General features: G+C 38.6%; 2 protein-coding genes across 5 annotated transcripts in view; one reads left to right on the top strand and one right to left on the bottom strand.

Annotated features, from left to right (window-relative positions):
• Nucleotides 1-597: 597 nt before the first annotated feature.
• On the bottom strand, nucleotides 598-4,570 carry LOC127503155 (gastrula zinc finger protein XlCGF57.1-like). Its single transcript, XM_051876614.1, has 3 exons — nucleotides 4,447-4,570; nucleotides 4,022-4,147; nucleotides 598-2,967 (listed from the first exon to the last, which is right to left on the bottom strand). The coding sequence occupies exons 2-3, from the start codon at nucleotides 4,104-4,106 to the stop codon at nucleotides 1,787-1,789; spliced, it is 1,266 nt and encodes a 421-aa protein (XP_051732574.1). The 5' UTR covers nucleotides 4,107-4,147; nucleotides 4,447-4,570; the 3' UTR covers nucleotides 598-1,786.
• A 203-nt stretch (nucleotides 4,571-4,773) lies between these two features.
• Nucleotides 4,774-16,989, top strand: part of mep1bb (meprin A subunit beta b) — a 36,499-nt gene continuing 24,283 nt past the window's right edge. Inside the window, exons 1-7 of one of the 4 annotated variants that reach the window (XM_051876316.1) lie at nucleotides 4,774-5,009; nucleotides 5,153-5,237; nucleotides 6,910-10,926; nucleotides 11,125-11,143; nucleotides 11,256-11,303; nucleotides 12,411-12,454; nucleotides 12,621-12,699. In XM_051876316.1, coding sequence (XP_051732276.1) covers nucleotides 10,846-10,926; nucleotides 11,125-11,143; nucleotides 11,256-11,303; nucleotides 12,411-12,454; nucleotides 12,621-12,699 — 271 coding nt within the window. In that variant the 5' untranslated portion in view covers nucleotides 4,774-5,009; nucleotides 5,153-5,237; nucleotides 6,910-10,845. Of the gene's footprint in view, nucleotides 5,242-6,909; nucleotides 10,927-11,124; nucleotides 11,144-11,255; nucleotides 11,304-12,410; nucleotides 12,455-12,620; nucleotides 12,700-16,989 lie in introns of all 4 variants that reach the window. The other 3 variants (XM_051876324.1, XM_051876299.1, XM_051876307.1) reach the window with 3 other exon arrangements.

Genomic DNA, 16,989 nt, shown 5'->3' with positions numbered 1-16,989 from the left:
ATGCCCAGAAGGCTACTAAAGACATATTTAAAACAGTTAATGTGAGTACAGTGGTTTAACCTTAATGTTATGAAGTGACGAGAATACTTTTTGTGTGCCAAAAAAAACAAAATAACAACTTTATGGCAATATCTAGTGATGGGCGATTTCAAAACATTGATTCATGAAGCTTTACGAATCTTTTGTTTCGAATCAGGGATTTGGAGCGCCAAATTCACTTGATTTCAGTAAATGAGGCTTCATTACCTGACAAGTGTTTCGAAATTTCAATGGTTCACCACTGGGGGGGCATGACTTTGGCAGTGTGATACATGCTCCGAACCACTGAATCGAAACAAATGATTCTTAAAGATTCGAAGCTTCATGAAGCAGTGTTTGAAATTGCCTATCGCTAGATATTGTTGAATAAAGTCGTTATTTTATTTTTTTGGTGCACAAAAAGTATTCTCGTCGCTTCATAAAATTAAGGTTGAACCACTGTAGTCACCTTAACTGTTTTAAATACGTCTTTAGTAGCTTTCTGGGCATTGAAAATGTTAATTGTCTTGCTGGCAATGCAGGCCTCACTGAGCCAATATGTTAATTTGTGTTCCGAAGATGAATGAAGGTCTTACGGGTTGGGAACAACATGAGGGTGAGTAATTAATGACAGAATTTTCATTTTTGGGTGAACTAATCCTTTAAGATAATTCATTTGTTGTTTTCCTCATTAGTAAGTTGCTTTGGATTAAATCGTCAAATATGTATTTGTCTTCTTTCCATGATTTTTGCAAATAAAAACAAAGTAGGAATACTGAAGTTTCATCCACACAATAATAGTAGTTGTCTGGTTAAGCTTACAATAGGACAGCACTCAAATTTTTAAAATGATCTCATTGAAAGTCTCTTCAGTTATTCTCTGAAGAACTATGATCACCAAAATTACATTTTAAAGATATGATAAAGGAAATAAGAAGGAATAACCGACTTATATTGGCATTGTTTGACCAATTCTAAAGTAATTTAGAATATTGCTATTCTCTTAAAGCATCCCTAAAAATTTTGTAGCATTTCACAGAAACACACTTTAGCCTCCCTTAATATTCCTCTACCTAAATTTCCAAAAATCCTTTTTGGAAGATATTCTGTCCAAGAATTTGACCTAAAGGTAGAGCTGCACAATTAATCGTAAAAAGATTGCGATCTCAATTCAAACATTTTGACAAAATTACACCGGAACACTGGATGTATGAAACAGCTTCACAGTCCTTTCAACCACACAGTATCATTATGTCTGTTAGAAATATTCAAATGATCACATATGTACTGGGATAAAAGTTTATGGTTTTGATAAAATCACTGATGTCTATGGAAGCAATCATAATAAAGCAAATTACATTCTGAAAGCAACTTGCCTCTTCAAATAAAGACTGTATCAATGACATTGTTACACCAGAAGATGGCAACAAGTGACTTTTAAAAATGTATTCGTCACGGAATCATTTATTCAAGAGATTTGTTTAAAAAACGCTGATTCATCCAGTAATGAAACAAGTGAAGTATTTATGAGTGAGTCATTGAATCGTTCATTTAAGCTGATTTTTAAAAAAATAATTCATTCAAATTAATAAAACATCTTAAAGAGACTGCAGCAATTAACATTTTGTTAGAACCTCTAGTAAATAACGTTATTTTGTTTAGTTGTCTGTTCAGAATCGTGGGAGAATTGTGATCTCTATTTAAAACAAAAATTTGTGATTCTCAATTTATCCAGAATCGTGCAGCTCTACTTAAAGGTGAACTTTGCTCAGTTTCTCAACTTTGGGCAAGCCTTTTTTAAATGTTTCCCTAGATTTCCATATCGGCTGAAAGTCTTTCCACATGAAGGGCAGAGGTACGGCTTCTCTCCAGTATGTACTCGCTCATGAATTTTCAAGGCTCCTGACTGAGTGAAACTCTTTTCACAATGTGAACACTTGTAAGGTTTTTCTCCAGTATGGATTCGTTCATGCACTTTCAGTTCACCAGCTCTAGTAAAATTGCTTCCACATTCCAAACACACATAAGGTTTATCACCAATATGTGTTTTCTGATGATCTTTAAACCCGTTAAGCCACAAAAAACTCTTCCCACAAAAAGAACACACGTAACGTGTTTCATCTTCATGAATCCTCATGTGTGTTTTTAAGTGTACGGCCAAAAAAAACTTCTTATCGCACCGCTCACAGTTAAATGGTCTTTCTCCAGTGTGAGACAGCAGGTGAGTTTTGAGATTGCCAGCTTCTGCAAATCTCCTGCCACACTCAGAGCACTGGTGTAATTTCTCTCCAGAATGAACCTTCATGTGCCTTTTCAGGCTTCTTTGATGTGTGAAACTCTTCCCACACAACATGCATGCGAAAAGCTTCTCTCCAGAATGAATTTTGGTGTGTTCCTTAAGACCTTCCTTTTGCGTGAAACTCTTTCCGCACTGAGGGCAGGTAAAAGGCCTTTCGCCAGAGTGAATTCGCAAGTGCCTCTTAAGGTCTCCTGAACTTGTGAAACACTTTCCGCACTGAGAGCATGTGAAAGGCTTCTCTCCAGTGTGGATTCTTATGTGCCTCTTAAGGTCTTCTTGACGTGCAAAACTCCATCCACACTGAGGACATGTGAAAGGCTTCTCTCCAGAGTGGATTTTGAAGTGATCCTTAAGGCTTCCTTTGCATGTGAAACTCTTCTCACACTGAGGGCATGTGTACGGCCTCTCACCTGTGTGAATTATCATGTGAATCTTCAGGTGTCCTTTGCGTGTGAAACTCTTTCCACACTGAGAGCAAGTGAAAGAGTTTTTGTCTTCTGATCTCTGAGCTGTTTCTTGTGAAGGATTATTGTCATTTTGTGACCAACTACAAGATTGTTCTCCATTTATGAAATGATGAGGTTCCTCATATGGATCTTTCTCCTCCACTTCATTCAGTTCTTGATTTTCCTCTTTCACTTCTGTCAAGCCTAAAACATGTTTAATTTTTCAAATCAATTCAAGAATGACAAAGTGAAATGCAATCTAACAATTTCTCAGCTAACAGGGAACATTCTCTCCAAGCTATGAACAAATTTTCTTGATAGAATGTAACATTAATAGAATGTTTGTACAATCTGGTCTTTAAAGGGTTAGTTCTCCCAAAAATGAAATTTCTGTCATTAATTACTCACGCTCATGTTGTTCCAAACCCGTAAGACCTTCGTTCATCTTCCAAACACAAATTAAGATATTTTTGATGAAATCCATGAGGTTTTTTCATCCATATAAAAAGCAATGAAATGACCACATTAAAGGTCCATAAAAGTAGTAAAAACATGAAGCGACGAGAATACTTTTTGTGCGCAAAAACATAATAAAAATTACAACTTTATTCAACAAATCCATCTCTCCCCTGTTTTTTATTTGCTTTCTATTGAGGATTAAAAAAACCCTTGGATTTTGTCAAAAATATCTTAATTTGTGTTCCGAAGATGAACGAATGTCTTACAGGTTGAGGGTAGTACTTAATGGCAGAAATTTCATTTTTGGGTGAACTAACCCTTTAATAATGTTCTCAAAATGCTAGCACAAAAACGTTATTTATACATCGTTAATGGAACTTTTTTTTTTTCTGAAATGTTTTAGTTAGTCTCATTTTTTTTTAAATGTTTCTAAGTGTTTCAGAATGTTCAGAGATCAATCAAAAATAACATGCATGTTTGCAAAATTATTAATGTAATATTCCCTTAACATTCCTATAACTAAGAAGTAATGGTTTTAAAACCATTTTAAAACATTTAAAAACTGGATGAACTTTTGAACGTTCAGAGAACATTCAGAAATAAAGTTTTAATAACTTAATAGAAAAAATAGCAAAACGTTCTTAGAACATTTTAAACATTGCTGGGTTTATGCCATCTGATCTGTTAGGATGCATTTTGTAAATTATTTTCACTAAAACACACTACAGCTCTTATGAACTGTGTAAGAATTTGTTTATTGTCAGCAATCATTAATGAAGAATCAAGAATGGACACCAACCTCTTTGTTCCTCTGTATCTTCATCTTTCATTCTGCATGCTACTGCCTCACTCATGTCTTCTCTCTCCTCTTTAATCAACTCCATCTTTACAATAATATGCCACTCAGATCTCAGCTGGGGTTTTACTGCTTGTTTGAAAAGGAGAATTTATCACCTTTGAGATTATGGGAACATTTGAATGAAATGAAGAAGCTAAATAAATATGCAAAATAAATCCATGTTTCATAATAACGCTCATAAATGTTGCGCCATTTGAGACAAACAGCACTTTACAAAAGGCATTAGGTAGGCTACAATATCACCTATATCACGACAATCTAGGTTCACGTTACATTACGCTAAATGCAGTAATACTGTCGTGTTGTTTAAGCACATTTGCAAATGACATGAACTACTTTTGGAGATTTTGTAACTATTTATACACCTTAAACCGTAAAGGGAACCCAAATTTCACAGCAGTCTGAGTGCGCCGCAGCCCATATGACGTCATATCACGTATGTAGCAAAATAAAGGTCTGTAGGAAATAATACAAAATGTAAGTCAGAAGGTCATTTTGGTGTTATGTATTTAAACGCTACATTTGTTTTCCAGTAATATGTTGACCTATCAGCGTTATAGCGTACGATGTTAATTTAGTCTATACGGGTTTTTGCTTTCTTTCAACGTCCTCACTCCATGCCTGTAGGTGGCGGAAATGCACCGAGTTTAGTTTGCAAACCTTTATAAAATGTAAACAAGAAAGAAATACGCTTTGCAATGCGAAGCATCTCCTTATCTGGATAAGCGACAAATGGTCCATGTTAACAATGTTCGTTTAACGATGTGAAGCTCAGAGGTGAAAACCGTAAACACACGCGGCACGTACTTTTTAGGGCGTAGTAGATGTGTACGAATTGACATTAAGGCCAATAAATGCACGAATATTTGTATCTCCGTAAACGTGGCAAAGTCTCGTTACCAAACAAACAGGAAAAGTCTAACGTTAGGTATAACAGCTCATATTTGATGAAGTTTGCATCATTGATCGTTATGTTCTGTTTATTACTGTGATTTGAAACTATCTGTATTGTATAAAGAGCTATAATAATAAATGTGGCTTGACTGAGATCTGCCTGACATTCTCGTAAAGATGGAGTTTATTAAAGATGACACTGAAGACATGAGTGATGCAGAAGCATGCAGAGTGAAAGATGAAGATACTGAAGAACAAATAGGTTGGTGAGTTTTTAATAATCAAACTGTTAATCGTCAACAGTCAAGTTCAACCAGAGTTGGCAGTATGGGAGACTGGGGAGTTTTTGTCCTTGCTTCCACAATTCTCTGTTGTTGCGCTGTCTTAAACTTTAAATTGTAATTTCTCTTTTCTATTAGTTTTACATGTGTGTGCATGAATGCACTTCAAATGCACTTTTTTCAATATTGTTTTTGTATCAGCCCCAACCACACTCCCATTTCAATTTAAGCATTTTAATTCTAAAGGTCTACAAATGGGAGGAATTCCATTTTAATTTCAAGTTGCAAAATACTAAACTATGATTAATGATTAAAATAGCAGGTTTGTGTGTTAGTCACTCTCACAGTTGTGGCAAATGTAGATCAATACACTAAACAGATTTATTCATGATTTGCGGGTTCAGTAGAAGTACACTGTAAAGTTATATCAATCACTGCCTGTTCAGCCATATTTCTAAATGTAGCATGTATTTAAAAGTTTTAATTAGTTATATTAAAGTAGAGATAAATGCAGATGCACTACACATTTTGTCAATTAACACCTATTATCAAGACTTTGTGATTTTTTTTTTTTTTTTTTTTCCTACCTCAAAATGAGTTTTGTTCTGTAAATTCTTTCAGATACTTACAAAATCTAATGGTTGTTATGTATGTGATTTCATCACTGTAGCTTATTTATAATTGGTTAAACCGTTTCATCTGACCTTACCATTTGATACAACACTCCCCTTTCACCTACTAAAATAACATTGTTAAATAATATGAGGAAAGATCATCATTCAGCACATCAAAGATCTGATAAAAATAGATACTTGACGGCTGTTGCTTTCTGCCATGAAAGGGATAGTTCACCCAAAAATGAAAATTCTGTCATTAATTATTCACCATCATGTCGTTCCACTTCCGTAAGACCTTCGTTTATCTTCAGAACACAAATGAAGATATTTTTAATGAAAGCTGAGAGCTTTCTGTCTTTCCATAGGGATCTAATGTGACTACCACTTTCAAGGTACAGAAAGGTAGGAAAGACATCATTAAAGTACTCCATGTGGTTTAACCTCAGTTTTGAAGCGACGCAAGTACTTTGTTTGTGCAAAAAAACATAATTTACCACTTTATTTAAGAAAATATTGATCTACAACCCGCGTTCACATGCGTGTTGTGTTCAGACTCGCGCGTCAACACAAAGCAAATACGCGAGTGTTCACGAGATGGATGCATTTCACAAAGGATTTTGTTCACGCGAGAGCTGACGTTACGTGCTTTGGATAATATCATTTTGTAAATAAAATGGTAAATTATGTTTTTTATGTGAATAAAACAGTCATGTCGCTTCATAAAATGAAGGTTAAATTACTGGAGTCACGTGGAGTACTGATAATGATGTCTTTCTTACCTTTCTGGACCTTGAAAGTGGTAGTTGTGCTGGATCTCTATGGAGGGACAGAAACTTTTCGGATTTCATTAAAAATATCTTCATTTGTGTTCCGAAGATGAACGAAGGTCTTACAGATGTGGAACGACACGAGCTTGAGTAATTAATGACAGAATTTTCATTTTTGGGTGAACTAACCCTTTAAGCTTGGATCACTGTTATTTTTGGTTTCATCTTTTGTGAATTGATTTTTGACTGTATACTGTGTTCCATTTTAGACCTGATGCAAGCAAAAGAAGAAAGTCAAGTGAATGACACGGAGGATAAATATCTTTATCAGGAAGCTCACAGTTTCAGAAGTGGAGAAAAATCTTTTAGTTGCTCAGAATTGAAAAAGAATCTCTCACAAGAAACGACGCAGAGAACTGAAACCAACAATTCTTTCATCTGCCCTGAGTGTGGGAAGAGTTTCACACATAAAGGACACTTCAATGAACACGTCAAAATTCACTCTGGAGTGAAGCCTTTCACCTGCCCTCATTGTGAAAAGAGTTTCACATGCAAAGGACACCTTAAAAGGCACATACGGATTCACACTGGAGAGAGGCCGTACATGTGCAATCAATGTGGAAAGAGTTTCAAATGTGCAACGAACCTCAAAGATCATCAGCGCTCGCACTCTGGAGAAAGGGCGTTTAAATGTGATCAGTGTGGTAAAAATTTTATTTTGGCATCAAACCTAAAGGCCCACATGAAAATTCATACAAATGAGAAGCCTTACGTGTGTGCTGTGTGTGGAAAGGGTTTTTTGCGCTTGGGCTGTTTTAATGATCATCAGAAAATACACACTGGCGAGAGAGCTCATATATGTTTTGAGTGTGGGGACACTTTTACTAGATCCAGTGCCTTGAAGCAGCACCAAAAAATCCACACTGGAGAAAAACCTTACAAGTGCTCATATTGCGGAAAGGGTTTCACTCATTCTGGAGCCCTGAAAAGACATGAGCGAGTGCACACTGGAGAGAGGCCGTATCACTGCACTGCATGTGGGAGGAGTTTCACCCAGTCCAGTGATCTACAGAATCATATAAAAAAGCCTTGTCCAATGTTGTCACACAGTGAGCAAAGTTCATCTTCAGTTGCAGTTTAAACAGTGAGAAGTTCAGAAAAACACAGTTTCTGTAGTTGTGCTGAATGAGCTGTCCTTCTGTGTAACAACTAGTTTTTACTTGCTTTACAATGCAAACATTTCCTTTAGAAATGTAAGGTGTGTTGTTGCTGTCAAAAGCCACAAGTTTGAAGGAATTTTTCTTCTGTGATGAGAGTAGAAATACTACTAATTGTATTGTTAATGCACCAATATTCTTGCCTTTCGTTAGTCTTAGTTGTTGCAACTGACTCCACTGGAATCAATCAATCAGTCAGTCTGGCTGAAAATATATTTCAGGAAATAAGGTTATTTTGGTCATTCCTTTTTTCTAACTGTGTCTAGCTTGGGCATGGTTTCATGATAGAATAGGGTAGCATGTCTCGTACTGTAACTTACATTCAAAGACACTAATGTGTAGCATATAGTGTGTGATGACATTTCCATAAATAAAAAAAGGTACACTAATTTTCCACTGTGTGTGACTCATTCAGTGAGCACAGAACAGGTTTAACTCAGTTTTAATCCAAACGAATGTAAATGTTGTATCTCAGTTCTGCATTAAATAAAATATTATTTTAGGAAGTGCTCCAGGGCCTGTTTTCCTATCACATTTTTTTTTTTTTTTTTAACTGTATTGTATTTTTTTTTTTAATAAAACACTGTTACATTACATTTACTTACAATATTAATAATGAAAAATAAATTAATATATAAATAAACATTAAGGGGAAAAAAAAAACACATTGCTTTTTTTTAACGTACAGGCGACAACATTGTCAAAACAATCCCCATTCACACGGATCCACGAAAACGATTAAAAGCGCTGTATTATGCTGCCAATCCAGTAGTTTGCGGTGTCACTTTGTAAAGACACACAACGCACCTATAGACAGAACACATAATATGTATGCGCACGGTGTTACCGTTTTCACAGATTTGCGGTTTTGTAGTTCACGATAACGGTAACATTTTCAAAAACGTACACTTTTGTTATCAGACTCCCAAAACGCTGTTGTAGTGTAAATGAACAGCCAAAACACATAAAAAGTTTTCAGTTTTTAGTTGGAAAAAAGGTGTATAAATGCCCGCTTAGATTGCGTTTTTTGTTAGATCCAGATCCAGGGGGTGGAGATGGGTAGCTTTAGATCCAGAGGGTGGAAACGGGTAGGTTTAGGGATATGTAAAGTGGGAGGAGTTGGATCTGGATCCAACCTCGCCCCCTGGATCTTGTGTTCTGCAGTGAAGATCATCTCGCTTTTATGGTGATACTGAAAACAGTTGCTGCTTCAGGCTGTCAAGAGCAGCCAGGCAATAATGGGCAATAATTATATTGTATTAGATCAAGTAAGATCACACAAGGGGTTGTTTTTTTTTTTTTTTTTTTCGTGAATCCTGGTTCTTCCTTGAAAGAAAAATGATCGTAGGATTGTTTTTAGGAAACATACTAAATTTATGGTTCTATTTCTCATTTTCTAGCAGCCATGTTTTGCAATGCTGTTATCTCTTGTTGATATCAGCCCCACCCTGCTTCATTAGGGAATGCAACTTTTCTATGCTACTTGTACCTCTTCTGCGTATAAAGAATAATAATGACAACACAACTGAGATTTAAGAAGAAAAAACATTTATCGAAATAAGTGATTTATAAGCAATAATAATGACAACACAACTGAGATTTAAGAAGAAAAAACATTTATTGAAGTAAGTGATTTATAAGCAATAATAATGACAACACAACTGTGATTTGAAGATAAAGGAAAAAAAAACAGATGTTTGACTTACAGAGAAAAACAAGAGATAGCTGTTTATGAAGCACAGCTGTCATAAGAGATATATTGGAGGAAGAGACGTGTTTGATAACTTGTTTGTGTGTAAACAGTGAAAGAGAGTTATGAGAGATAACTGTTTATATAAAAAAAACTGAAAAGCGATATATTGGAGGAAGAGACATGTTTGATAACTTGTTTGTGTGTAAACAGTGAAAAAGTTATGAGAGATAACTGAAAAAAACTGAAAAGTGATATATTGGAGGAAGAGACATGTTTGATAACATGTTTGTGTGTAAACAGTGAAAAGATGTTAGCTGTTTATGAAGTACAGCTGTCACAAGTGATATCTGTTTATAAAAGAAAAATTATAACAGAGATAGCTTGTTGGAAATTATATGAATTAAGTGATATCTGTTTATAAAAGAAAAATTATAACAGAGATAGCTTGTTGGAAATGATGTGTAAGAAAAACAGAAGAATTTTTTTATATGAAAGAATGTAGAAAAAAGAAAAACCCCAACAACAGATGTTTGTATTAAAGAATGAAAGACAACTGGTATTGTAACGCCTTTATTAAAGCATATATTAATTACTTATTAAAGAAGACAAGACAACTGTTATTGTAAAAGTACTTTAATAAGAATGTAGTTTATAAAGAAAAGAGACAACACACAATTGTTGTAAAGCTTTATTAAGAATATGTTTATAAAGGAAGACACTACAACTGTTGTTTTAAGATTTTAATTACTTGTATAGAATGTTAGTAGAATATATGTAATGCTAGAATGTAATAATGTAAATATTACATTGTATAATAAACTAATGTAATAAATAAATGAACTTATAACTTTATAACTAAACGCGGCATCATGTGGCATTAATTTAAGTCGTTGAGCCTGAACAGACCATGGAGAAGTCTGTCTGATTGTAAGTATTTTAAAATGCTTATAATTGAGATCAGATTTGACTTGCTTACCTAACCTGAGAATAATAAAAATAAGGTAAAGGTGCTTAGAGACGCATCATAAAACACTCTTAATGTACATTCTTCACTCATGTTGTTTCTGATTAGATCTATAACAACTGGATTATCACCCTTGATTTTGAAAAGAGAACCAATCAGATGAACTTGTAGCATTTACTACTCTGTCAATTATTGATCTGCAGTTACTCTCTATCAGGTCCATCATGCTATCTTTGCACTTTTCATCATTTTATACATCTTTTACAACATTGTTGGGCTGATATCAGATCAAGACTCTTCTGTCAGTTGTTCTGTGCTTCATAGCTCAAGCATGGGGCAAGGGGGCACGATACACACTTTTCTATTTCTTTTGCATATCTTATATCTCTTTGGCTGTCAAGGTAGATGTGAGGTGAGTGACTCTTTTACACGTCATTAAAGTTATAATGGATATTTCAGTTTTCGTGCAACAGAACAGCAAACAGAACAAGTTTGAGAATAGTTTTACTTATTCTGAAGTAATTCAGCATGTATTAATTGTCAACTGAAAAGTCTTGTTTGTACAATTGATGTTTTTGAATCTTCTCTCTTGTCATGTTTTGCCCATTAGGCAACACAACGAGTGATCGGTAAGGGTGCTTTCTTCCTCTTTTCTCTGCTAAGAATGTATTTAATGTACAGAAAAATATGTAAAAAAATATGTAAAAACTGTGCCTAACTGCATTAGCATTGATTTTGCAGAATATAATGTAGATGGCGGAAAAGAGGATCTGTTTGATGTTAATGAAGGTAAGATGAACATTTTATCACTAGGTCTATACAGTAGGAAGAACACTTGGCAGAGGTTGCATTATTAAGCCTAAGGGTGGCACTCTAATGCTGATTGACAGGCTTTAAAGGGTTAGTTCACCCAAAAATGAAATTTCTGTCATTAAGCACTCATGTCATTCCAAACCTGCAAGACCTTCGCTCATCTATCATGTTAGTCTGACTCATCATGTCAGTCTCCTACGCAGTGAACGCAGTGCAGAGCTTCCGTGTTCTACGTCAGAATGCCGACTCTGTATTGGTTGGCTCCTACATCAGCATCACATGCATGCGTTTGGACATAAACACGGAAGCTCTGTACTGTGTTCACTGCGGCAACTGCGTAGGAAACTGACAGGGAAGAGGAAAAATGGTTGAATAAAGTCTTTTTTTTTTTTTTTGCACACGAAAAGTATTCTCGTCACTTCATAGGTTGAACCACTGTAGTCACACTGACTATTTTAACAATGTCTTTACTACTTCTCTGGACCTTGAATGTGGTAGTTTCTTTGCTTTCTATGGGAGATAAAAAACCTTCATCATAAATATCTTAATTTGTGTTCCGAAGATGAACGAAGGTCTAGCGGGTAGAAGAACATGAGGGTGAGTAGCCTAATTAATGACAGAAATTTCGTTTTTGGAAATTAATGACAGAAATTTCGTGAACTAATCCTTTAATACTTTTGATGAGGTCCACACTGAGTGGATTGATGTCGCATTGGTCTGGAGCGAGATTAACTTAAGGTAACGTGAAAATAAGCAACTAGGCAGTCTGGAATCTGCCCCCGTTTTGAGCGTGCTGCAGTTCCATTTTTCACCACAGATTCAAAAATTGTGGGGCGCTGCTGAGCTGGGCAGGGCTCAGTATAATGCACGCCTACTGAGGCCATGCGTTCAATTTTATGATCCTGCTCACTTTCTGAATTAAAATCTGAAAAATATTTGTTGCAGAATGATGAACACATTTACAGTTTACACATTTACAATTTGGTTATCCTGCCCTTACAGACGAGCTGTGTTTTGGTTTGCATGATGGTCAGTCTGATTGATCATGACCTTTCTGTCTTGTTTTGTTTGTCGTATTTTCAGATGCGGGTCTTGATCTTTTTGAAGGAGATATTTTATATGATGAGGTAAGAGCTGATATTTTGGTAATACCAGCAGACCTGATACTAACTAATTTGACCTGAAAAACAAAGAAAATCCATCTGTTTGTGAGTGGTTTGCTGCTCTCACAGCATTACTGTTGTATCTGTGAATAAAAATAATTCAGCATTTAATGTCTTGTTTCTGTCTCAGAAACTGGGGAGAAATTCTATAATTGGGGATGAATACAGATGGCCAAAAACAATTCCTTATTACCTTGAGGATGATTTGGGTGAGTTTCCATTTTTCTTATTAGTGTGTGTATATATATATATATATATATACATATATACACACACACACACACACATACAGGTGCACCTCAATAAATTAGAATGTCATGGAAAAGTTAATTTATTTCAGTAATTCAACTCAAATTGTGGAACTCGTGTATTAAATAAATTCAGTGCACACAGACTGAAGTAAGTCTTTGGTTCTTTTAATTGTGATGATTTTGGCTCACATTTAACAAAAACCCACCAATTCACTATCTCAAAAAATTAGAATACTTCATAAGATCAATAAAAAAAAGGATATTTTAAACAGAAGTGTCAGGCTTCTGAAAAGTATGTTCTCTTTCTAACATTCGTTCAGTATCTTACTATGCGACCGCCTCAAGGCGTGACCGATCACGGAAGCACCAATAACACCACGTCTGCCAACCATGGCAGACCAATCGCTGCAGTGATCAGGGAGTCTCGCTTCACTGTATATAAACCGCAGCTACCTGCCATTTCGTCATTCTCGCTCTCTTCCCCGTGAAGATTTTGGAAGCTGTTCTCAGCAGACTTTGGGAATTATTGCTTAACAGTTTACAGACGGAGCCTCAAGGTAATATCCCAAACGCAATATATTCTTAACGTTTGTTGAGTAACTTGCCACTTAGAGTAAGATAACTAACGCGTCAAGGCCAGTTTTCTGCTTTAAGTTTTCTATTTATTTTCCCAAGTTTTTCCAAAAAGAAGGAAAAGAGCTCTCTATCGCAGCACAGCTCCGTACTAGTTGTCACGTTGTGGTGGGCTTCCCATACGAAGAGACTGCAGGCTTCATGGCCACTGCAAAAGAACCGGAGAGCCCCGGAGGAAAAGGCCGTCCTCGCCATCCGTGTGCGTGTGGAATGTGAATTTCTGCGAAGGATTCACACGGCCTCTGCATCTCCTGCTTGGGCGCTAAACACTCTCAGGCAGAGTTGTCCAACCTCGAGGGCTGTCCTCACTGCGCGACGTTCTCGGTTAAAACCAGAGAGCGAAGGCTTCGCGTTGCAGTAGCTGGGAAGTCGGACCCATGCCTCTCTGCTCAACCCAGAGAGGAACCGATGGATTGTCCACAGGCTGCCAGCTCGTGGGGTGAGATGATGGAGAAGGTGTCACCCATCCTTCCCCCGCTGTTCGAAGATCCGTTAACGGGAGAGGAAGATGACGATAACGATGATGAAGTATTGTCGACCATCCTCTAGGACAAGGATGACGATGATGAAGACGCTATTCTTCCCCCGATGCAGTCGCGTCCGCCGAGTGCACAGGATGAGAGCTCACCCTCCCCTGTGCAGATGGATACAGATCTACTCGAGGTCTGTCGCAGGGCCGTGGCTAGACTGTCGATCGACTGACCATTCCAACCAGCAGGTCAAGGAGCTGAAAGAGACCTGTATGATGGAAAGAGACTTCCGCCACGTCTCACTCCAGCGAGGCAGTTTATTCCAGCTGTCCCGGCTTGTGTGGCTGAAATGAAGAGGTTTTGGGATAAGCCTTTTTCCCACCGAGTACCTGTCAAGGGATTCTCGAGGCTGGATGTTCAGGGAATGGAGGATTTGGGGATGGCGGATCCTCCCCCTGTAGAATCATCTGTGGCGAATCATTTGCACCCGAGTCGCAGGGCAGCACTCTCTTCAGCCGAAGCCTCACTGCCAGGGAAAACAGAGCGCTTCGCCGCCTCTGTTTTTCAAAACATTTATAAATCTTCTGCACTGGCCGTCCGTGGTTTGAATGCGACATCTCTTCTTACGGCCTATCAAGCAGAGTTATTAGAGGAGATGGGGCGTCAGCTGGACTCCGGTTGTCCCAACCCAGCGCTCTGGGAGGAGATATGCGTCATTGCAGATTTAAACCTGCGCACGTCCCGCGGATCAGTTCAAAGTTGCGGTCGGAGTATGGGCTTAGCGGTTGTGGGAGAGAGATCGCTATGGCTGGGTTTGTCAGGTCTCTCTGACAAAGAAAAAGTGGAGTTTTTAGATGCCCCTATCGATCCAAAGGCCATGTTCGGTGCGACGGTAACAGCTATGCATCAGCAATGTGAGGGAGGGAGAAGCATTCGAGGTTTGTCTCCCCAGAAAGCCAGCAGCTCGGCCTTATCACCCGAGCCGTCCGAATTTCAGGCCTTCAGGTAGAGGAGGTCATTCTGAATATCAACCTTCCCGTCCTGCTCCACCACAACAGCCGGGAAGCGCGGGCCCTCAGTCAAAGCCCGGTTTTGTGAAAACGAAACAGTCGTTTGCAGCTGCAGAAGCAAAACACCGGTCGGCCACCCTTCAGGGGAACAAAAAGAGGTGGTCGACCTGAGACATCAGTTTGGCAACAAGAAGGGTTTGGAGACAGCACTTAGGGTTTCTCTGTCCTATCCCTTCAAAACGATTCCTTTCTCCCTCCCGTGGGGAAATGGAGAAGGAATTTAAATGTGCAATGTGTTTGTGTGGACAGTTCAAAGCCCAGTGTTCGCAGGAAAATGGCCTATGTTCCTCTGGCGCCCCCCAAAGAATTGTCTCTCCCTCCACCTACGAGGTTTGTTCTGAGGGAGGAAAGACAAAAGTGCACAAGCATCCCATCACAAATAAAGTTTTCTCTGTCGCATCCAGGCCAAGGGCTGAGGGCGCAGAGTGGGATAAAAATAAAAAAATATCACAAAAGATTAAAACAATCACAAAAAATGACGAATATAACTCCTTCACTGGAGCGTTATTCCCCCCGTCGCCACTAGAGTGTGCCACAGTACCACTAGTGAGCGAAGCTGGGAAGAGCTCACTCGCTGCTCAGGCGGAGAACTGGCGTGCATGCGCAGTTCATCCCTGGGTTTTAACCACAATAGACAGAGGATACAAACTTCAATTCGCTGTAAAACCTCCTGTGTTCAATGGAGTGGTAATTTCAGCGGCCCATGGGCAAGCAGCTCAGGTTTTAGAGGAAGAAATATCCTCTTTAATGAGAAAAGGAGTGATAAGAGTGATTCCAACGGAGGAAAGCCAGATGGGCTTCTACTCACGTTATTTTGTGATTCCCAAACGAAGGGGAGGTCTCCGTCCCATTTTAGATTTACGGGTCCTCAACAAACACCTCAGAAAATACAAATTCAAAATGCTTTCGCTCAGAACTTTGTGTCAGAGTATTCGTCAAGGGGATTGGTTCACCTCAGTGGACCTCCAGGATGCATATTTTCACATAGATATTTTTCCTGCTCACAGAAAATATCTGAGGTTTGAAAGTATATGAAAATCCCCTTTGGCCTTGCTTTAGTGCCCAGGGTTTTCACCAAATGTGTGGAAGCGGCTCTGACGCCGTTAAGGAATGGAGGAGTCAGAGTTTCATCATATCTGGACGATCTGCTCATCTGTGCGCCGTCCCCGCGGCAAGCAGAGAGCGATACATACACACTAGTGACGCATCTGGAGAGATTAGGTTTCAAGATAAACCAGACAAAGAGCTGTCTAATTCCTTCACAGGAAATAGTCTACTTGGGTCTCAGGTTGAATTCAGTGATGTTTCGAGCGTTCCTATCAGATGAACGCATCAAGACATTTCTCAGCTGCCTCTCCCTTTTTCAACGAGAGAGTTTAGTCTCTTTAGGAATGTGTCTTCGACTACTGGGTCTGATGGCCTCAACAGTGTCAGTGGTTCCCCTGGGAGTGCTGCGAATGAGGGATTTTCAGAACTGGACAGCATCACAGGGCATTCGCCCCATGAGCCATCTCAGCCGCAGAGTGCGTGTCTCGCCAGAATGCATGAGTGCTCTCTGTCATTGGAGAGCCCCGTCTTTTCTCAGGACAGGATGCCCTCTGCTTCCTGTTGTATTGAGGAAAGTGGTGACAACAGATGCATCTCTCACAGGCTGGGGGGCGGTGTTTGAGGGCAGAACAGTGAGGGGAGTTTGGTCTCCTGCACTGAGAGAGAAGCACATACATTTTCTAGAACTACTGACAGTGTTACTAGCTCTGGGACATTTTGTGCATTTTCTCAAGAATCATCATGTATTGGTCAGGACAGACAATACAACGGTGATAGCCTACATAAATCGACAGGGAGGAGTGCATTCTCACAAGCTTCACTTGTTAATGAAAGACCTGATTATGAGGAGCAACAGGACCCTCCTGTCATTATGCGTGACGCATGTTCCAGGAATAATGAACAGGGGAGCAGATTTACTGTCCAGGGGGAATCCTCTGTACGGGGAGTGGAGACTCCACCCCCAAGTTATGCTCATGGTGTGGCAGAGATTCGGCCAGGCCGCTGTAGATCTCTTCGCATCGCGTGAA

This window comes from Ctenopharyngodon idella, chromosome 2 (assembly GCF_019924925.1).
Source record: "Ctenopharyngodon idella isolate HZGC_01 chromosome 2, HZGC01, whole genome shotgun sequence".
Lineage (NCBI taxonomy): Eukaryota > Metazoa > Chordata > Actinopteri > Cypriniformes > Xenocyprididae > Ctenopharyngodon > Ctenopharyngodon idella.
The sequence above is the reverse complement of the archived record's forward strand: the minus strand, read 5'-3'. Positions and strand labels throughout refer to the sequence as shown.

What these genes read in the sequence shown, in the direction of transcription:
- LOC127503155 (XM_051876614.1), bottom strand. Translation starts at nt 4,106, where the DNA reads ATGGAGTTGATTAAAGAGGAGAGAGAAGACATGAGTGAGGCAGTAGCA. An exon ending in AGATACAGAGGAACAAAGAG is followed by an intron (nt 2,968 to 4,021) that starts GTTGGTGTCCAT and finishes AACATGTTTTAG; the next exon opens with GCTTGACAGAAGTGAAAGAG.